The following is a 22,498-nucleotide window of genomic DNA, read 5'->3' as shown; positions in this document are numbered from 1 at the left end:
GATTCCCACTCACTTCAATAAACTATGGATCAGGCCCGTACTGCCCACTCCTGCTCTCTGAAATTAGTGGGAGTTTTGTCATTGACTTCAATGGGCACAAGAGTGGCCCCCTTAACCTATATGTATACAGGGGAGTCTCATCTTACGCTGGGGTTACGTTCCGCGGTTAGTGCGTAAAGCGAAAACCGCGTATAGTCAAAATTACATTGAGTTGAATGGCGGGCGGAATCGCCCGCACTACAGGTACAGTATTAAAATTGTTATTTTTCTCTTTTTTTGTTTTTGTTTTTGCCGACCGCATAAAGCTGAAATCGTGCATGTTAAATGCGTGTAAGATGCGACAGACCTGTATACTTTTAGGATGTTTCTTGTTTGTAGGCTTTGAAAGATTAATATAACCCACTTTGAGAATGCAGAAGTCCATATTATACCATACCCGGAGAATTAAGATTGTTTGTAAATAATTCCTAGGCCTGCCCCTTAAGTAATGTAACCATGATTACCTTCCCATTTAGGTTTTGTTCATAAAACGGCATGACAACAGACTGCCAAGAAACTGGTCTGGGAAGCTGCCTTTTGCCATTTCTTTTGTGGCATCTCAACTTTCTGAACTGGCTACACTTGATGCTTCCAAGGCTCTTTATTTAGATCTGTGATGCTGTGGGCTATGTGTGAGGAAGTTAGGACTCATGGAATGAGATTTTCTCTTGGGATTAAGTTCGTGTACATAACTAAACAGTAGTGACCATTTACAGATACTCACAGACACCTACTGGCCATTTCCTTTTGTGAATGTACCAATGACCTGGAAACAAATCAGTCACAAGAACATACAATTTTGCTAAAAATAATAATGAATATATTCAAAGTAGGCTGCTTGTCCTCCATGACACTGGAAACTAAACCTGCAAAAAGCACAGTCATTTTGTAAAGCAAAAGGTCTAGTCATTTCACTAATGTGTTTTGTAGTTGCTGTACTTGGTCAGTTGATAAAATATGTACTGAAGTAAGTTAACTGTTTATCCACGGAAAATTCTACATCTCACAGTGCATTAGCTAGCTTTTATAATGTAGGATGCTTGTGTGGTTGCAGATTTAGCTTCAAAACCTTCTCAAGTAATTTAGCAAAACTAGTTTGAAATAGGACAGCTTATTTCACACATTATATGGGGACCTGCCATGGAGTAAGAAGATGAAGAAATTTCATTTTAATGTTTCTACTAGAATCTACAGGAGAACTAGCCTGAATAAGTACTTCTAGAATTGTTTAATGTGATAGTGATTCAGGAAGCTGAGATGCTACCCAGGAAGTGGAGAACGGAGCTCAGACATGTAATGCTGATGGCAATAGATTCCTAGCACATGTCCAGACAGATGGTGCTCAGAAAGAAGTTTAGCTTTATAAGTTTAAGAACAAAAGCTGAAGAACCGGGGGGGGGGGGGGGGGGGAAATAGAATTATAGCATCCTGCTGACCTGGAGATGATCATTCTTTGTGTCAAAAGCATTCACAGCACAGATGCCAAGATTTCAAGGCCATATCTGAGAATCTTTCCTTGACTCTAAATGAAGTCCCATTTAGGTGAGAGAAGTTGTAACAGCCCTCGAGACTCTAGAGACTTTTTTTGCAGCAAAGTACTGTGTAATCTCTGTAAGTCATTTGTATTGCCTAGCATGTCCTTTTAAAACAGCAGAGTACTGCATTTCACTGAGCACACTATGTGCAGGAAAGAGATTCTGTCTGAGTTCACAGAAGAGAATGGAGCAGAGAGTTTTTTTGTAAAATAATCCTACAAAGAAGTAAACTAGACAGAAAGATTATTAAACCTATATAGTGCAAAGGGCACAGGAGAAGGTGTTATGTTGTTTCCTTTGAGGCAAAAAACAAACTTCATGAACATTGTGTCCAAGAATCATTCCTGATAGATTGTGACAACGTGGCAGAAATGGATGAATGAAGAAAGCAAGTAAGATAACTTTTTCTAATTTATTTCTCCCCCCCCCCCCCCAAGATACTAAGCCAAATTTATCCCAGGTGTAATTCTGCTGAAAAAAACTGTTACAACAGGGATGAATTTAACTCAGTAGATTCAGCAATTTTGCCACTCATGTGTTGCTCCTCCTGCTGAGCAAATCCAAAGATAGTACAGACTGCCAGTCAAGCAATAGAGTATCCCATAAGTCCTTTTCCCCCTTGCTGGACATTCCCCAAATGAGCTTCCAAGATAACTAATCAAGATAAATTAACAACCTGGGTCCCAGAACATGGTTCTTTTCTCCACAAATAACTGCAATTAGGAGGTCAGCCAAATACATCTTTGTCCTATGAGAATGTCTGGCAATCCTTACTTGTGGGAAATAACAGTGATAATGCCAGATACAGGAGAGGGAAAGAGGAAAAGAAATAGAGCAGTAAATAAACTTTACCACACCAATCCCAGAAAGAGGGAAAGAAAAAGACAAAAGCCATGGCTTTTTAATATATATGTCATACGTATCATAGGTCTACAACATCTTGAGTACCTCTAGCTGAAAGTTGCATCCAATTAAGTCATAAAATCCACCCTGTAATGTCTAAAAATGTATGTAAGCTGAACCATTTAGCTGTCATACATATTTTCCCTGCTGAGGCAGTAATAGGTCTAATAGGACCCTCTGAAGACACTACTTTGTTGTGATTTCAGATACCAATCATAGTGGATGAGGACAATTTTTCAACTACTTCTTGAAGTAATTCCCTTGTCCTATCCAGCTTCAGCCTGCTGCTTATGTCTTGGCACCGAAACATTTGTGTGATGGCACTAACTGCATCTGTTGAGAAAATGTGAATTGGGTGTCATCAACATATTAATGGTGTTGGAGCCCATGGCATCTCATGAACTCTTCCATATATGTGTGTTGAAGACCAGAGAAACAAGACTGTTCCCTGAAGCACTGAATGATTGGCCAGTTGCACCACCAATTCTAATATGTCTTTCATGCTGCTCATTATCACCTTACTCTACTTAAGGTTGAAGTTGGATCTAACAGTATAAGCAATAAGGTTATGTCCATAGACAAACAATTATCCATGAACTCTGCCACAGCCATTCTCATGTCTTGTTCTAAAGCCTAACTTAGGCCTTGTTTACACTACAATATTAAATCGACCTAAGTTAGGTCGATGTACAGCCACTGCAGTAATTACTACTGTGGTTCACATTCGCACTACGTCCCCTCTGTTGGTGGTCCCCTCTTACCAGGAGCGCTTTCACTGACTTAACTGTGTGGGGCATTTTGGGGTACTAACAGCTGGAGAGCCCTTCGCTGCTCCGGGGCTGACAGCCCTGGTTCTCCATCCCCACCAGCAGAGCTGGCAGCCAACAGGCAACATAAGTAATGCAGTGTCTGCACAGACACTGTGTCACCCTTACTACATCGACCTAAGTGCTATGCCTCTCATGGAGGTGAAGTTATTAGGTCGATGTAGTGGGCAACTTACACAGGCGGGAGTAACATTGTACTGTAGACACTTACAGAGTTAGGTCAACGTAAGGCAACTAACTCTGTAGTGTAGACCAAGCCTGAGATGAGTCCAGAACGTTAGCAAGGTCAGGTGTTAGAATTTACTCATCACCACATTGGGGATTTTCACTTAGGAAAGGGAGGATTGAAACAGTATGATAGCTGGCAAGTTCACCGGCCAAGAGTGTTGGTTTCTTGAGAAACAACTAGATGTGTTTTGCGGTGCTGGACAGGTTGTGTCTCTGATTATTTTGGTCTGTAGTCACGTGGACGTTTCACCTCTTTCATGTGCTAGGTAAGTAACGCTTAAAGCTGTAGTTCAAAGGAGGCTGCGTGACATCAAGAATTAGTGTTGGCAAGCAAAATCCATGGAGATCCATAGCTTTGCTAATCAACATGATATGAGAAGCTTTTTTCTAGCAAAGAAAGCCATCTATGGGCTAAGCTCAAGCGGCACAACCACTCTGCAATCTCAGGAAAGATCTAGTCTTCTTAAAGACAATTGTAGCTCTCAGGCAATGTTGGAAGGAACACTTTGAGACTCTATTGAACCATGAATCTGAAGTCTCAGCTGCCACCATCAAGTCCATTCATCAGCATCCAGTAAAAGAACCTCTTGTCGACTCCCTATCTTCTGAGGAAGTTTGGCATGCTATCACTCAGACTAGAAACAAAAAGGCACCAGGCCCAGATGGCATCCCCATGGAGGTCTTCAAAACTGGTGGAATAGCACTCATGCAAAAACTTCATCCACTTCTTTTTAGAATGTGGGTTAATGAGGAAATTCTACCCAACCTAAAGAATGCCAATATTGTGACCATTTTTAAGAAAGAGGACAAATCAATGTGCGGGAATTACCAAGGCATTGCCCTCCTCTCCATTGCTGGGAAGATCCTTGTTCACATCCTTTTGAGCCGTCTCCTCCCTCTTGCCAAAGACATCCTTCTGGAATCTCAGTGTGGTTTCAGACTGTCTTGGGGCACCACTGACATGATTTTTGTTGCATGACAGATCCAACAGAAGTGTAGAGAACAACACGAGCTGTTTATGACATTTATTGACGTAAGGCCTTTGATTCCATCAATTGTGAAGTGTGATGGTAGGTGCTGTCTGGGTTCAGTTATCCATTGAAGTTTGTTCACATTCTCAGGCTACTTCATGATGGCATGACCACCACCGTCCTCTGTAATGGGTTGGAGACAGACCCATTCACCAGACGTACTGGTGTTAAGCAGGGCTGTGTTATTGCCCCAACCCTTTTTTTCCATCTATCTTGCTGTGATCTTGATTCTTATTCGTGACCGCCTTTCTTCTGGAATTGGGATTGAGTATTGTATGGACGGGCAGCTCTTCAGCATCTTCATTCTAAAACTAAGGTCACCAGGACTGTTATTACCAACCTTCAGTATGCCGACAACTGTGCTATCCTCACGCACACCAAGGCTGACTTGCAATCCACCCCAGATCTTTTCTCAGGTGCCTATCATAGCCTGGGACTTTCCCTCAACAACGGGAAGACTAAAGTGCTCCACCAGCCTGCTCCAGCACAAGTTGCCACCCTTCTCCTTCAAATTGTCATCAGTAGTGAACTCCTGGAAAATGTTGAACATTTCCCTTAGCCACCTTTCCCAGACAGCCAATCTTAATGTGGAGATTGAACATAGGATCCATTGTGCCAGCGCATCCTTCGGAAAGTTGCTTTGTTGTGGATCTGTGGATGGAAACTAAGACCCTGGTCTACAATGCAGTAGTCATCCCCGCTCTTCTTTATGGGTGTGTGACATGGATGACATACTGAAGTCATCTTAAGCATCTGGAGTGGTACCACCAGCACTGCCTTAGGAAGATTCTCCTTATCAGATGGGAAGATCGTCGCACCAGTGCCAGTGTTTTCTTTGCAGCTAACATCACCAGCGTTGAGGTGAAGATTATGAAACATCAACTTCACTGGGCTGGCCAGTGTGTGCGGATAACTGTGTCGGAGAAAAACACAGTTCTCACAGTTCTCTGCTTCCACAACTGATACTCATCTTCCAAAGCAATTCCTCTTTTCTCAACTTAGTAATGGTAAGAGGACTCGCAGGGGATAGAGGAAACACTACAAGGACACCCTGAAAGTATATCTTAAGGGAGGCATTGACCCCATGAATTGAGAAGAGCTGGTTGGCAATAGACTGCAATGCTGTTGCATCATACATCAAGCCTCAGCCCGTTTTGAAGAGAATCGCCTTGCTTAAGAAGCTGAGAAATGGCAGCAGAGGAAGGAAGGTGTACAGCGTCCTGGCCAGCAGTTGTGCTCTCTCCAAGCAACCACCTGTCATATATGTGGAAAAATCTGTAAAGCACGGATTGGACTCCTCAGACATCTTAAGTCTCATCAATGACTTTTTTCCTTCTGGCAGACATCATCCTCGTATCGAGGGATAGCCGCCATCGCCAACAATGTGATTTTCTTGGGAGTCAGCTGCACTGTAGTGCAAACTCTATCTGGAAATCACATGCACTCCCATCTACTAGTGGTCTACATTAAGCTAATTAAAGAATAAATGTGCATAATTATTAAAAATGAGATCAGCTGCAAGGAGCTGTTGTGCAACTGATGCTCTGAAAGATAATTAATTGAAAGAGCACTGTGATACCCCACACTAACCTACCAGAAATGTGAGGCCCATTAGAAGGACAAGATAAATCCTTGTAGGAGTTGGACACAGCAACAACCAGAATGAGATCCTCACCATCCCTGCTCTCACCCTTTGATGCACTAAAGCAATATAACAGAGTCCTAAAAGCCCTGATTCTGACTGGGGGATCATTATCCTAGCATAAGTGCTGCAGAAGATAGCTGTAAGGATGCTCTCTAAAGACCCAATCACATGAAGGGCCCTCTGAAGACCCCATGGGGATGTGCTAAGGGGTGGGGGAATGAGGGTGGGAAGGGAGTGTCAGGTGCAGGGCCACAATACACAGCACAGCAGAGATCTCATGCAGTGCTGCAGCCTACAGGGCAGCCTGGGAAAGCTACTGTAATTTAGGCCCCCAGGTCTGTCCAAATTACTCTGGGAGCCTCTCTAGCCCTCAGAGCAGCCCAGGATCAGGAGGGCACAAAGCTGTCTGTCTTGAAGTAATCTTGAGCTGTTTCCTCATTTAAAAAAACAAACTTACAAGACACATGCTAATCACCTCTAATTAATGACTTCCTTTTGTTGCTTCCTATCCCTCATCCTTCACCGATATACCTTCTATTTGGATTCTAAGCTTTTCTAGCCAAGAACTTTGTCTTATATTTGGCTGTAAAGGGCCCGGTAAACATTTGAAGCTATTTCAGTTACAACAGATTCTCTGTAGGTCCAGGTCTACAAAGCCCAGGCCTAGTGTAGTTTCATATCCGTCTGTGGGATGCTTATGGACAATATTTTGCCACTCACTTGCAGAGTTGTTTTTCTTCATGAATGTGAGTTTTGCTATCAACATATAAAGGAATTCTTAGAAAAACTCATGAAATAACATTTTTCACTCACACATGCTAACTTTTCACACATGTGAACTTTTTGTACACCTTTACGTATCAGCATACTCTAACTCATAAGAGTTAGGGAAGAAACAAGTGGGGTCAAACCAATTATTTTTAGGATTGTACTTGAGCTGGAGGATTTCTTGGCATCAGTATAGAGTGTGCTAGTTCCCTGATACCGTAATTCATACTGTATATCAGAGTGTTTGCTTTATTCATTGCAAGAAAGACGTAAAAAATAAATCTGTAGCAAAATAAGTTAACTGATCCATGCCTTTTTATCTATCAACATTTTTTTAAAATAAAATCATTTCAGACTTATATACTGTTGATAATTCTTAACTGTATGTTCTCTCTTTCAGCTATTAGGGCCCAATCCTCTGAGATGCTGAGCACCTTAACTCCCACTTAAGTCAATAGGAGTTGAGGGTGCTCAGAAACTTTCGGGATTGGGACATTTACTGATTCCCTTGTTGCTCATTTCTTTCCGCTCCCTTAAACTCAAAACCTTATGGCCATTTTCTTGACCTCAGGTACATGCATGTAACTCAGTTTAAAAAACAACAATGAATAAAACACTTACCAATTTTTGGAATTAGGTTATTTTGAAGATAGAGGATTTTTAAATCTCGACACAATTTGTCAATGTATTCTAGTTTTTCTATTTCCTGCTGGTGCAAGGAGATTTCTTCCAGTGAAAAAAGTTCACGGTTGTTATGCTCTGCACGTTGTCTAAGAAGTTCTTCAGTGACTGCAAGACACATCACCATGTAATGGAAACTGACTTTATGGAGGGAATTTTCTGGTAATCTACTTGTAATCTACTAAGGAAGTTAATTAAATCTTTTCATTGTCCTTAATGAACAGACATTCAACACAAACACCAATTATAATACCTACCACTACAAAATTAGCAAGAGACATGATGTCTCAGCACATTCTGCCATGATAGCATTCACTGTGTGAATCAAATTGACATTATTTTTGACACAAGAGAAATAATGAAGTTGGCGGTCTTCCCTGGGGACAAAATTTGATCCTGCCCTAAACTGGTACAAATCCCATTGTCTTCATATAGGCCAGACTGTGGGCTGATTTGTGCAGCAGTGCAAAGGAGGAAGGGCGTGTTGTATGCTTGCTCTGAACTCTCGGTCTTCGCTGATCAAGGACAGCAACTGTGAGTGGGGTGCAGTGGAGGGAGAGAGGAGCAGCAGGTTAAAGGAACATTTGTATGTCAGACTTTCACACTGCAAGGTGAGAAACTGAGGGTTACACATGCCTCCACTGGCTCACCCCTCTCTATTGCAGTGGTCTCCAAAGTGGAGTGGATCCTTGGGGGTGCGCGGCCCTTTTTTTTTTTTTGCTTTGGCAGTTTGGGCGGGAGTCCGAGCGGGGTTTTTTTTTTTTTTTTTGCTTTGGCAAAAATGGTAGAGCCGGCGCGGCAGGGTGTGTGTGCTCAAAAATTATTTACTGATAGGGGTGCACGATCAAAAAAGTTTGGAGACCACTGCTCTATTGCATCAAACATAAGCTACTTGATTTCACTTTCAAGACCCACCATGGCCTCCGCCCACCCTACCAATCATCTCTCATTCACTATTGAGATGTCAGCCTCCATCACTCACTTGTTACATTTTCAAACAAGCACCTTTGTGCTTTCTACCATGCTACCTCTTACACTTGGGAGGAGCTCCCCATAAACACCTGCAAAACTAACTCATCCTCCTCCTTCAAATCCCTCTTTTCCCATAATTCCTAAAAAGAACTTGATAAAGATTAGTCTACTGGTGTGCTGAGACCACTGCCTATCATGCTGACCAATAGTGTCTCATTGTTTCCTTGTACTCCCCCAACTGTCTGTATCCATCTGTGGTCTTTTGTCTTAAACAGATTATAAACTCTTTGGGGGCAGGGACCATCTTTTTATTCTGTGTTTGTACAGCACCTAGCACAATGGGCTTTTGGTTCATGACTGGGACTCCTAGAAACTACTGTAATACAAATAAATAACAAATAATTAATAATGTTGAGTCTAACATAGAAGAGGTCAAAACTGGAGAAGACTGGGTGGGGCAGCAGGTAGACATAAGATAGGATAGACCAAACTAATTGAGATTTGAATACTTGTAGGGTAATTTTGAATTGGGTTTGGACATGGCTAGAAAACCAATGAAGATGACAGAAGAGGAGGGCAATATGGATCCAATTCCTATAGTAAGAGTGGAAAGCTGGCTGTAGCATACAGCAGTGGTTCTCAACCTTTTTTCATTTGTGAACCCCTAAAAATTTCAAATGGAGATGGGGACCCCTTTGGAAATCTTAGACATACTGTCTGCAGACCACATGTTGAAAACCATTGTTCTATGGTAATGACAACCTTTCACGGTCCCCTTAGACCAGCAGTTCTCAAACTGTGGGTCGGGACCCCAAAGTGGGTCACAACCCCATTTTAATGGGGTCACCAGGGCTGGCTTAGACTTGCTGGGGCCTGGGACTGAAGCTGAAGCCTGAGTCCACCGCCCGGGGCCGAAGCTGAAGCCCGAGGACTTTGGCCATGGGCGTCGGGGCTCAGGTTATAGGCCCCCTGCCTTGGGCTGAAGCCTGAGGGCTTCGGCTTCGCCCCCTCCCCCCCGAGAGTGGTGGGGCTCAGGCTTTTGCCCCCCCCCCGCAGGGCAGGCTCAGGCTTTGGTCCCCCCTCCTGGGGTCATGTAGTAATTTTTGTTGTCAGAAGGGGATCACGATGCAATTAAGTTTGAGAACCCCTGCCTTAGACATAGTCTGCAGACCAGTAGGGGTCTGCAGACCACAGGTTGAGAACCACTAGCATACAGGATACCCGGAGGATTAAAGGGTATGCATTTGGAAAAAACAAGGAAAGGCAATATTGTAATAGCCAAGATCAGAAGATTATGGCACAGATAAAGATATCGGCAGAGGTATGGTCAAAATAAGAAAGGGGAAAGATATAAAGCCTCTTCTAGAAATAAAAAGCAAAAAGGAAAGATTGGTACCAAGAGAGGTGAATGCTGGAGATACAGAGCATGATTCTCCACTGCCTTGTACATTTTATAGTTACTCTTAACTTGGTAGCATTTTACGCTCACTGCACAAATGTACATGACTATACAACGTGCAAGGCAATGAAGAATTACGCCTACTGGCTTCCTGATCTTGCTTGGAGAGATTGATAATGTCAAAAATCACCCTGAGATCAAAAAGAGAGAGACCTATGTCCAGAGGCAATTAGTTCACTAATATCCCAGAAAAAAGCAGTCTCAGTATTGTGAAAAAGTTGAAAGTCAACTGAAACCAGTAAAAGCAGTGATCAGAAACATTTCCCTCCGAACTTTAATAATGTCAGAGAGATAGGAAACTGGATGGTAGTTAGGAAGTGAGGGTTTTATTCTGAAAATGGGGACACCAGACAAAGATCCATTGGAGCTAGTGAGTGATGATGTCAACTGGTGACAACAGGTGACAATTTATCCTGAAGGTGATTAAGAGTGGGGTTCCAGTAGTGAGATGCTTTCATTCATAGAGGAGAAGACACCAGGGAGAGCTGTGAGGAAGCTGAAAGAAATCAAAGCAGGTGTTGGGCTGCAGATAAATCAAAAGACAATGATAAGCCTGGATTTAAGGCAGCAGTAAACTTTTCTAACATTATTTTAAGACTGAAAATACCACAGGTTCAGAAGATGAAGCCACACTACTTCACACAGCAATATCTTCTCTCAGCATGCATCTGCCAACTTCACACAGAGATGTTGATTTCCAAAGCACTAGTTTAGCCCAGCAGGGGACTGGCAGCATAACAGCAGTGGCAATATACAATTAAAATAGATTAAGAGAAAGTGGAAAATCATAGAGTAAGGGAAAGCCATGAAGTCTAGAATCTCCCAGTGTTCCTGTTCCTAATTGGTCTATATCCTGGGGGGGATTCTGCCGGACTGCGTGGCTGCAGAAAATGCCCCCCGCTCTGCAGAATTCCTGTGGTTCCCTGCAGAAAATGGCAGGGAAGCAAAGGGAAGCCATGGGAGGGGGAGAGGGTGACCATGTGCGCAGTTTGGGGGGGGAGGTTGCCCCTCAAACAGAGGCAAAGCATGGGGGGGGCACATGGGATTACGTGCCACTGCCCCCGCCCCCATTTCTGCAAATGCAGAGCTGCCCAGCTGAAGGAGGCTGCGTCTAGGGCTCCGCTGACTCTGCAGCTGAATGCAGCCTCTTGGGTCGTAGTGCCAGTTGTGCTCCCCTTCTGTGTACTGGGAGCCTTCCTATTTTTTGTGGAACAGTGAGTGCCTGTGGTGGGGCTGGGTAATGGGGATGGGGGAAATGAGGGAAGGGGGGACAAGGGGGTGGGGGGAAGAAAGGGGGTGAATAGGGCAGGGGGAAGGGAATGTGGGAGTGAGGGGAGGGGGATGGAGAAGAAAAGGGAATAGAGGAATCGTGGGGAGAAGCAGGAGCCCGGCATGCAGCATCCCCTCGGCAGCAGTTAGGACTCCCCCGTTAAGCAGGCCCATCGAACGCTCACCCTGACAAGCCCTGGGCCCCTCCGACAAGCTCCCCACACCCAGACCCCCACCCCACTGAGCCCAACCGGGTGCACCTGGACCCCCACCCTATCAAGCCACACACCCCCAGCACCCGGACCCCCCCACTGAGCCCCCACACCCAGACCCCCACCCCACTGAGCCCAACCGGGTGCACCTGGACCCCCACCCTATCAAGCCACACACCCCCAGCACCCGGACCCCCCCACTGAGCCCCCACACCCAGACCCCCCCGCCAAGCCCCATCTCCCCACACCCAGACCCCCCCGCTGAGCACAACCACCATCACCTTGATCCCCTGCAGAGTCCCATTGCCCCTGTACCTGGAACCCCCCAACGAGCCCTTGTGCATCCAGATCTCCCACTGAGCCACCTGCACCCAGATTGCCCCCCCCTGAGCCCCTCCACACTTGAATCCCGCTGGGCTGAGCCTGCCCAGCCACACCAGGTGCACCTGGCACAGAGGGGCAGGGCACCGGGGTGTTTCTGGGGCAGGCCCAGCCCTTGCACTGTGTCAGGTCAGGTGCAGCCTCACTGCCGAGTCCCTGTACTGGGGGAGGTAGGGGATTCAGGGTGATCTCCCACCTCAATGCAGTCAGTGGCCTGTGCTCCCCACTGCCATACTGGAACCACATTTATTTATTGAAAAACAAAATTTGCAGAATTTTAAAATATTGTGTTCATAATTTTTGGCACAGAATTTTCTTTCTTTTTTTTTTTTGGTGCAGAATTCCCTCAGGAGTAATCAAGTGTACCACCTTTCAGAGTGCACCATTTTACCTCTCAAAAATTATGATCTCATAACAGAGTGACTTTTAATGTCAGTCACTTTGAATGCCATTAAATACATGGACTGGAACGTATTTCAGGTTGTTTCCATGAATTAATGATAACAGTTTACTTTCCCTACTTTTATTTATGATTTTAAATTCTGATGTAGTGGTGTCTATTTTTGGTTTATAAAGTCAGTGTGATATCTTTAGGCTGCAACATGTACATTCTCCCCTACCCCGAAGTTCTTCCATTAGCAAATGTCCTTGTGGAGACACTTTGATTTTCGGAAACTGACCACTTTTACTGAACAATAGGGGGGGAAAACGGCTAAAAAGGTAAACAAAGACGAACAGCTAGACAGGTAACTACTCCCTCCACCGAGCAGTGCACAATTATGTTTGCAAGTAGGATTCCCCAGGCTCTGGGGGAGTCTGGGGATGGATAGTGGCTGAGGATGAGGAGGGCGGGACGGGAGATGGGGAAGCCAGGGGATGGGTAGCGACTGGGGATTAGGGGGGAGGGGATGGGTAGGCTGGGGGAGCCTGGGGATGGGTAGTGGCTGGGGATGGAGGAGGGGGAAGGGGAGAAGCTGGGGATGAAGGGGAGGAAAGCTTGGGCATGGGTAGTGGCTGGGGATGAGGGGGAGGGGAAGGAGGTTGGGGATTAAGGGGTAGGAGAGGCTGGAGGAGGAAAAGGGAGGTTGGGGAGATGAGGGGAGGGAAGTCTGGGGAGATGGGGGAGCCTGGGGATGGGTAGTGGCTGGGGATGGGAGGGACAGGGAGGGGAAGCAAGGGATGAAGGGGAGGAAAGCTTGGGGATGGGTAGTGGCTGGGGATGAGGGGGAAGGGGAGGGGAGGGGAGATGGGGGAGCCGATGGGCAGTGGCTGGGGATGGGGGGGAGGGGAGGGGAGGGGAGATAGGGGAGCCGATGGGTGGTGGCTGGGGATGGGGGGGAAGGGGAGGGGAGGGGAGATGGGGGAGCCGATGGGCAGTGGCTGGGGATGGGGGGGAAGGGGAGGGGAGGGGAGATGGGGGAGCCGATGGGTGCTGGCTGGGGATGGGGGGATGAGGATGGGGAGGGGAGATGGGGGAGCCGATGGGCAGTGGCTGGGGATGGGGGGGAAGGGGAGGGGAGATGGGGGAGCCGATGGGCAGTGGCTGGGGATGGGGGGGAAGGCGAGGGGAGATGGGGGATCCGATGGGGAGTGGCTGGGGATGGGGGGGAAGGGGAGGGGAGGGGAGATGGGGGAGCCGATGGGCAGTGGCTGGGGATGGGGGGGAAGGGGAGGGGAGGGGAGATGGGGGAGCCGATGGGCAGTGGCTGGGGATGGGGGGGAAGGGGAGGGAGATGGGGGAGCTGATGGGCAGTGGCTGGGGATGGGGGGTGAAAGGAAGGGAAGGGGAGGGGAGATGGGGGAGCTGATGGGCAGTGGCTGGGGATGGGGGGTGAAGGGGAGGGGAGATGGGGGATCCGATGGGGAGTGGCTGGGGATGGTGGGGGAGGGGAGGGGAGATGGGGGAGCCGATGGGCAGTGGTTGGGGATGGGGGGGAAGGCGAGGGGAGATGGGGGAGCCGATGGGCAGTGGCTGGGGATGGAGGGTGAAGGGGAGGGGAGGGGAGATGGGGGAGCCGATGGGCAGTGGCTGGGGATGGGGGGGAAGGGGAGGGGAGGGGAGATGGGGGAGCCGATGGGTGGTGGCTGTGGGGGAAGGGGAGGGGAGGGGAGATGAGGGAGCCGATGGGTGGTGGCTGGGGATGGGGGGGAAGGGGAGGGGAGATGGGGGAGCCGATGGGCAGTGGCTGGGGATGGGGGGGAAGGCGAGGGGAGATGGGGGATCCGATGGGGAGTGGCTGGGGATGGGGGGAAGGGGAGGGGAGGGGAGATGGGGGAGCCGATGGGCAGTGGCTGGGGATGGGGGGGAAGGGGAGGGGAGGGGAGATGGGGGAGCCGATGGGCAATGGCTGGGGATGGGGGGGAAGGGGAGGGGAGATGGGGGAGCTGATGGGCAGTGGCTGGGGATGGAGGGTGAAGGGAAGGGGAGGGGAGATGGGGGAGCTGATGGGCAGTGGCTGGGGATGGAGGGTGAAGGGAAGGGGAGGGGAGATGGGGGAGCTGATGGGCAGTGGCTGGGGATGGTGGGGGAGGGGAAGGGAGATGGGGGATCCGATGGGGAGTGGCTGGGGATGGTGGGGGAGGGGAGGGGAGATGGGGGAGCCGATGGGCAGTGGTTGGGGATGGGGGGGAAGGCGAGGGGAGATGGGGGAGCCGATGGGCAGTGGCTGGGGATGGAGGGTGAAGGGGAGGGGAGGGGAGATGGGGGAGCCGATGGGTGGTGGCTGTGGGGGAAGGGGAGGGGAGGGGAGATGAGGGAGCCGATGGGTGGTGGCTGGGGATGGGGGGGAAGGGGAGGGGAGGGGAGATGGGGGAGCCGATGGGCAGTGGCTGGGGATGGGGGGGAAGGGGAGGGGAGGGGAGATGGGGGAGCCGATGGGCAGTGGCTGGGGATGGGGGGGAAGGGGAGGGGAGATGGGGGAGCTGATGGGCAGTGGCTGGGGATGGGGGGTGAAGGGAAGGGGAGGGGAGATGGGGGAGCTGATGGGCAGTGGCTGGGGATGGGGGGTGAAGGGGAGGGGAGATGGGGGATCCGATGGGGAGTGGCTGGGGATGGTGGGGGAGGGGAGGGGAGATGGGGGAGCCGATGGGCAGTGGTTGGGGATGGGGGGGAAGGCGAGGGGAGATGGGGGAGCCGATGGGCAGTGGCTGGGGATGGGGGGGAAGGGGAGGGGAGGGGAGATGGGGGAGCCGATGGGCAGTGGCTGGGGATGGGGGGGAAGGGGAGGGGAGGGGAGATGAGGGAGCCGATGGGGAGTGGCTGGGGATGGAGGGTGAAGGGGAGGGGAGGGGAGATGGGGGAGCCGATGGGTGGTGGCTGTGGGGGAAGGGGAGGGGAGGGGAGATGAGGGAGCCGATGGGTGGTGGCTGGGGATGGTGGGGCAGGGGAGGGGAAGGGAGATGGGGGAGCCGATGGGCAGTGGCTGGGGATGGGGGGGAAGGGGAGGGGAGGGGAGATGGGGGAGCCGATGGGTGGTGGCTGTGGGGGAAGGGGAGGGGAGGGGAGATGGGGGAGCCGATGGGCAGTGGCTGGGGATGGGGGGGGAGGGGAGGGGAGATGAGGGAGCCGATGGGCAGTGGCTGGGGTGGGGATCGGGGGGGCGGGTAGAGACAGGGGATGCGGGCGGCTGGGCAGGTTCCGGCCCCGCTCCCAGTCAGCGGCGCGGCGCGGCGCAGGGGGACACTCACTCCGCACCATGGCCCGACTCGCAAGGCCGCTTCACGGCCCCCGCACCGCTCCCGCCGCCATTACCGGACGCCACCCGGCGCAGCCATGGCAACGGGGCTGGGCGGGCCTCAGAGCGGGGCCGTCTCCCTCCCCTCGCGCGTTGGCTGCGGGGTGATCTGAGGGGATTTGAACCTCTCCACGCCCCGCGCCCGGGGGGCCCTGTTCGGGATGCGGATTGGGGGGGGGGGTTCTTATCTCCTCTGGACGGTAAGGGTAGAACAGCACCGGCCTGCAATACCCCCCTCCGGGACCCAAGCTCCAACTCTCCGCGCCCCTGCCCAATCCCCCCAGCCTTGACTCGGGCCCCTGTGCTCCCTGGAGAGTCTCCAGGCTTAGGCAATTGGGGGGTTTTTTATGCTTTTATTTTCTTTCTAAAATCATTAAGGGAAATTATTTGAAAATCCAGGGTCTGCACCACAGCGCACCTCAGCCAGGACTGTCATACATCACCACAGGCTCACTCCATATCCGACCTCTGAGTCCTCGTCCCCAAGGGACACGTACACACCACCTTCAAAACGTGAGCCTGGGAGCTCCAATTCATAACTTTCCGAGATGCTAAAAATCATGGACTCCATAGGGATCCTGGTTTTATGTCTCTTTATCACAATCTGTAACCCACTAGCCCTCTTTTGACCTATGACTGCAGTAATGTTAATAGCCCACTTTATTTTGAATGGTCCCTTGCAAATATATTACTACCTATGCTTAACACTGTTCCACCTTGTATTTCCCTGTGACACTGTGAGTACCTTTCCCAGACCTGAAGAAGAGCTCTGTGTAGTTTCAAAGCTTCTTTCTGTCTCTTCCACCAACTGAAGTTGGTCTAATAAAGGATATTGTCTCACCCAGTTTTGCTATCATGCATCTTGAGTGACAGTCAAGCTTTAAACGACCACATTAATTCTGTCACATCTCAGGAAAAATCTCATTCATTGGAGACAAACCCATCCCACCCAATACCTTTTGGTTTAAAGGAAGGGGCTGTGAGATAGGGCCCAGGAGACTGTAAATTCAAGTTTCTTCTCATTGGTGTTTATTTTTCTATGCAGATGACAACACTTACAATCAAGCAGGGCCTCACCCTGCTACCCAGAAGGCAAACCACTTTCATTTCACCATTTTGGAAAGACAGGAAGTAAAAGATTGCATAAGGTCACTTCAAGAAGTACTGGGACTAGGACCATGGCCTCAAATGACAATGCCAAAAGTTATCCACTTAGCCACATTACCTTTAAGAAGTGCCTAACTCTATGGATCTATGTAACCCACAATGTAATCCAAGAGTGGCTTGCTAGGGATATCACAGTGTTAGGCAAGGATGCTGTGTAGCCTTAAAACCTCAACTCAGAAGCAGGTGGGGCAAGGGTCCCTGTCCAGAGACCAGTGACAGCGGAGAGCAGAGACATGGTTGGACACTCCTGGAATGGACCACGGAGGGGGTAATACAGGTGTAGTTACCCTGAAATCATGACAACCACTATTCTACCTACTAGACCACACACTACTCTTAGAGCCAAGAATTCTGATATGCAACTTTGCTCTGTGACCCACTGACAAATTGGGTCATATGTCCTCTTTCAGAAATTGGTCCATACACAAAATAACATCCTAATTCTGCAACCACCCTGGTAAAGGTCTGTGAAGTAGATTTGAATGTTCTGGGTTCACACCTTACTAACCACTCGTATGGGGAAAAATAGTATGTGTTCATGTAATTGAAGATTGCATCCTTTTTTATCTGTACAAGGGTGTAGTATTAAGGTTGCCTGGGTAACCATAATTCTGGCATTTACTGTCTTCTGAGTTCTTTATTTTGCAATTTTAACGTTTTTTTATTTAGATATATTTTAAAAGTACAAAAAACTATATATAAATATAGGACACCTCAGGTTTTTTGAGGCCCCGGGAATAATTGTAATTGTTGAAATGATTTTAAATTCAGTAGTGAATTTGGATGTTGCATTAATATTTATTTTATTGTCGTATCTTTATTGTTTGTGTTTTGATTCATGAAAGCTGTCCTTTTTAAGAACATGGTGGGGCAATTGATTGTAGAGTGTGTTTATAGAAGACTGAGAACAGTGGGTGGAGATTTTGCTTGTGTGTACAGAGAGTAGAAAACACTGCCTGTGTAATTTCCAAAAATGTCAGAACTTGATTTAATAATGTTTGGTGGCCCCTAAATGAGATATGTTTATGGGTCTCAGTTTCAGCTCCTATTCTGTACTTATCCTGCACTCATCACCATAGTATCTGACTCTCGACATTGCAAAATAATCACCAACCTTTGTATTATTGGCAAATTCACCACAGAAGCCAAGATCTTTATCAACTGTGGAGACTGAACTGCCCCTGTTTCTTGAGACATGCTGGCAGAGCAGTGTATGTGGGAAACCTGCCCTATTGCTGCCTTGTAAACTGAGGATTTCCGGGTGGCCAGGTCAACACCTTCCACTAGCAACAAATCCACACAGCTTTTGTAAACTGCAGTAAAATTATAGGCAACTTATTTGCAGATATGCAAATTCACTCATTAAATCATTTGTATATCATGCCAAACATGGAGCCGCACAAAAATTGGCAGCTATGCAGCTTTCTAATTTTACATTTTATTTATATAACCACACAGGTGGATAAGAAAAAAGGGGTCACTGATTTAAATGTTCTATGTTTTTGCACAGCTAATGAGATATAAGGAGGATGGCAGTCAATAGTTTAACTTCCTTGGTTCTCCTTGTCTATCTGGCCCACAACTAATAAAGCCACATAAAGGACAAAGAAATATATAGTTATATGGCACCATCTGGTGGTGGAACCATAGAGATGGCAAGAGCCTAGACCATGCCCTGCCTGCACAAGATTGTTTCCTATACTTTCTTTCTTTGTCTCCTACTGTTTGTCATACCCACTTGTTGCATTTTGTTTCAAGTTTGATTGTAAGCTCTTTGGGGCAGGGACTCAATGTGTGTCTGTTTGCATGGGACCTAGCACAACAGGGCCTTTTGGTGCTCACATAATAAAATAAATAATACTAATTAATAGGATTTTGTCCAGTCTTGTTTTAGTCTCCCAAGCAATAGGGTTCTCTCTCTTCTCTTTGATGGCTATTCCACACCAATCAGAAAGAGAAGATTAAGCACAGCATGTTTAAAATGTTTTTGACTACGTTGTGGAGAATGTAAATTTTATATAGAATCTTCTAAATTATCTCACCAGACCAGATCACTGGTTCATCCGGGCCAGTATCCAACCTTCTGCAGGCATTCTACCTGATGCTTCAGAAGAAAGAAAAAGAAAATCCACAACAAATCTGGCTAATTTACAATGCAGGAAAGGACACATTTCCTTCCTGATTTCCCTGAAGGAGATTTATGCCTAAAAGCATAAGGCTTGCTCAATGCCCATGTTGATGTTCCAGATTAGGCAAAAATGAGATGTCATATTTTGCTTCTTAGGTGGTGAGTGGCTAATTGGTGTGAATGAACAGAAGTGCAGGAATTAAATCAACCATGAAGTGAAACTTTGGTCCCGTTGAAGACAATGGCAAAAATCCCTTTGACTTCAGTTGGGCCAGGATTCCACCCATGGACAATAGTAAACCTCACACAAATTCTCAGTACAATTATTTCCTGTGGATAGTCTTAGAGCCAGCAAGGCATTCTTCTCCTGCAGGAGGCGCTCTGAGTTCAGCTGTCTATGTTTCTCATGACCTTGGTGGACTCTAGGGCTCACCCAGGTACCAGGTGCATATCAGCCTATGAAATGGGAAACGTAACTAGAGACAGAATTTTGCTTGGCATGCAGGGGATATAAAAGGCGGCTTGCTAATGGAGTTCCAGAGGGCATGCTGTGAGAGTGAGAGACAGTAGCAGAGATGGTGGGACAGATGCCCTGACACTATTTCAGACCACAGGATAATTCAGTCACCAGGATCAATACAGAGGGAATCAGGGTCGAAAACTTCTGAGAGAGAGGTGCATCTTCTAGGTAAGTGAAATTACAGAAGTTCTCCCTCCTTTTCGTTAAGGCTGTCTTTACACTAAACTTTTCCCCCCTCAAAGTTTCCTACTGTTACCCCACTGGTGCAACTCTCCTGGTGGGAGTGCTTGTGTAGACAGGACTCTGGCATTTTTACCACTGTGTCATCTAACCCTGCTCAGAGCAAGCCTAGACAGCACAGTGGGGAAAATGCTGCCAGTGGCTAGAACCTTATTTAGATAGTAAATCCTTCAGCATAGGGACTTTCTGTACCTATGTATATGTAGAGTGCCTAGCACAATAGGGCCCTGATTTTGGTCGAGGCTCTTAGACATTAGTGTAATATAATAATATAGCTTAATGTAATTTGTAAAACGAATATTGTATATATTCATGCAATGTTTGTGCAGATATTTGTCTTTTCATACACAGGCAGTTTTCAATATTTACATAAATCCCTTTTGTTGCTTATTATTTTGTTACACCCTAAAATGTGCTAGAACCTGCACACAAGACTTAGAACAACATAATCCTTGCTCCTAAAATCTAGATGTCAGACATGACACAATGAGCAGCATGACAAACAGAAGAAAGCAGAGGGGGTTATACAGCGATATGGTCACGGTTGCTCATGACAGCCGTATATTAACTGAATAAATTCACAATATCATTTTAATATATTAAAAGTTTATTTTTTAAAACAAATGATACAATGCAACATAAAGTGTCTACTGCAGCATGACAAAATAAGCTTTATACCATTAATGTTACTCTTCATTAGAAATATTTTGAATATACTGTATACTGGGTTCCATTATGAGACAGTTCATCTGAGTAAGAACTGCAAGATGGAGTCCTATAGCATTTGATGTGGCTTTGCAATTCTCAGTTGTTCAAACACTATGGGTCAGAACCTTAGGTGGTGGCCATCTGCTGGTTTATGCCAATTTATGATATGCACCTCTCTCTTTTCATCAAATCTCTATAAGACTTTTAATTACTATTAAACATTTCTATTGTGGTAGCTCCTAAAGGCCTCAACCAAATTAGGTTCTCTTGTGCTAGCTGCTATCCAAACACAGAATGAATAACATTCCCTGCCCCAGAAAGCTTACAATCTAAACAACAAGATATAACAAGCACACGGAGGTGACAAATGTGTGCAATTCTTAGCAAGATTCTTTATTAATACCTGCCCACAAGTAATAATTGTTCTCGATTTACATTCTAATATATAAGCATATTATAAAATAAAGGTATAGGACAAGTGAAGGGCCAGATCCCATAGAACTGGGCCCAAAGTCTGTACCTATTTTATGTACTGGTACTCTTTTTTACCACACCCTTCAGTTCTGAGGGCTACTTATTGTTAGTATAGTTCCAAAGGTGTATAGGGTGCTCCACAGATGGATAATAACGGATGTGTCCCTGCTCCAAAGAGCTTACAATCTAAGGGCTCCTACAAACACTGCTGGGTATAATGCTTGCTACCGTTGAGAACCCAGCTTCCTCACTAGAATAAGCAATATGTCTGGTGTCAAGTGTTTGCAGGATTGGGCCTGAAATTTGATTTTACACAGCAAGGAATGACCAAACAAAAGATCAGGGCATGGTGAACATGGATTATAATAGCAAAAGGTGATAAGTTTATTGTTACATGTCCATCTTGAAAATTCCTCATTGGATTTGTATTTTAATTAATTTAATACATTAAAATTGAACAAGAGCTCAATTACTGAAGGTAGAGACTTTAGATTACAGTAGCCATCTCATAGTACACAAATGTCACACTAACCAGCAGTCAACAAGTGTTTGTACTTCACTAGAAATACTGTTTAAAATATCCTGAGCCTGATTCTCCTATTAATAGAAGCTGCAGATGCTCAGCACTTCAAAAGTCAATCTACTTTTACTTAGGAGCCTAAATATGGATTTAGGCACCCATGTTACAAAATGTTGGCTTTACTCTTTCATCAGCCTTGATTAACTGTGACCCAGTGTTTCATTCCAGCAAGGCAATAAAAAGTTTGATTCTATTTTCATGATGAATTCCTAGGAATTATTTTAAAAATAGAGAATTTTCTCCTCATTGAGATAAAAAGTACATTTAAAAAGAGGACCCATTATAACTAGCATATCATAAGTAACAATATATATATATATATATATAAATACCACACCGTCATCTGTCACTCTAGAGTTAAAATGAATAAAGAAGCTGAATTATGTAATATTCACAGAATTATTCAAGTTTATCATCTGTACTACAAGAAAAATATGGAGTTGTGTGGTGCCTCTCAATTTTTTATTATTTACTATAATTGTATTTATTATTAATTATTATTATTATTATGTGAAGCAATTTTCCTTTACTTCAGGATTCTCTGCTTGAAGTACATCCTGGTGTCTTTATTTAAACTATAAATACTGGACTGTTAGTTTCTCACCTGGTCTATTTTTATCAGAGAAATATTTAACATACTCAGCAACAGTATTTTAATATCCAAAATAGATAACATGGCTGTTTCCCCTGCTTGAGTTTTTGGTGCTGAGTCTTACATTTAAAATACAACCAGAATGATATTTACCCCTTGAAAGGTTGGCGTGTTCATTTTAAATAATTGTCACTATGCTTTCCTTCATTTCCCCACATCTCCAAGGATTCATTCTCACAAACACAAGTGTATCCTGTTTGAGGATGGCCATAAAGGTGAGTAACTATAAAAATACAGGCAGCTGAACTGTGATTTATCATTTCATTTTTTCCTTCATTAGAACCTTCAATTTTTGAAAATTAATTTTTACAAAAGTTTACAGATACTTCTGCTATGCTTGCCAGC

General features: G+C 46.4%; 1 protein-coding gene across 1 annotated transcript in view; it reads right to left on the bottom strand.

Annotated features, from left to right (window-relative positions):
- Nucleotides 1–10,546, bottom strand: part of DNAAF11 (dynein axonemal assembly factor 11) — a 50,710-nt gene extending 40,164 nt beyond the window's left edge. Inside the window, exons 1-2 of the mRNA XM_065399839.1 lie at nucleotides 10,477–10,546; nucleotides 7,598–7,765 (exon numbers count right to left, since the gene is read on the bottom strand). Of these exons, the coding sequence (XP_065255911.1) occupies nucleotides 7,598–7,765; nucleotides 10,477–10,546 (238 nt within the window). The remainder of the gene's footprint in view (nucleotides 1–7,597; nucleotides 7,766–10,476) is intronic.
- Nucleotides 10,547–22,498: the final 11,952 nt, after the last annotated feature.

Source organism: Emys orbicularis, chromosome 2, assembly GCF_028017835.1.
Source record: "Emys orbicularis isolate rEmyOrb1 chromosome 2, rEmyOrb1.hap1, whole genome shotgun sequence".
Classification (NCBI taxonomy): domain Eukaryota; kingdom Metazoa; phylum Chordata; order Testudines; family Emydidae; genus Emys; species Emys orbicularis.
This window is presented reverse-complemented; position numbering and strand designations above follow the sequence as displayed.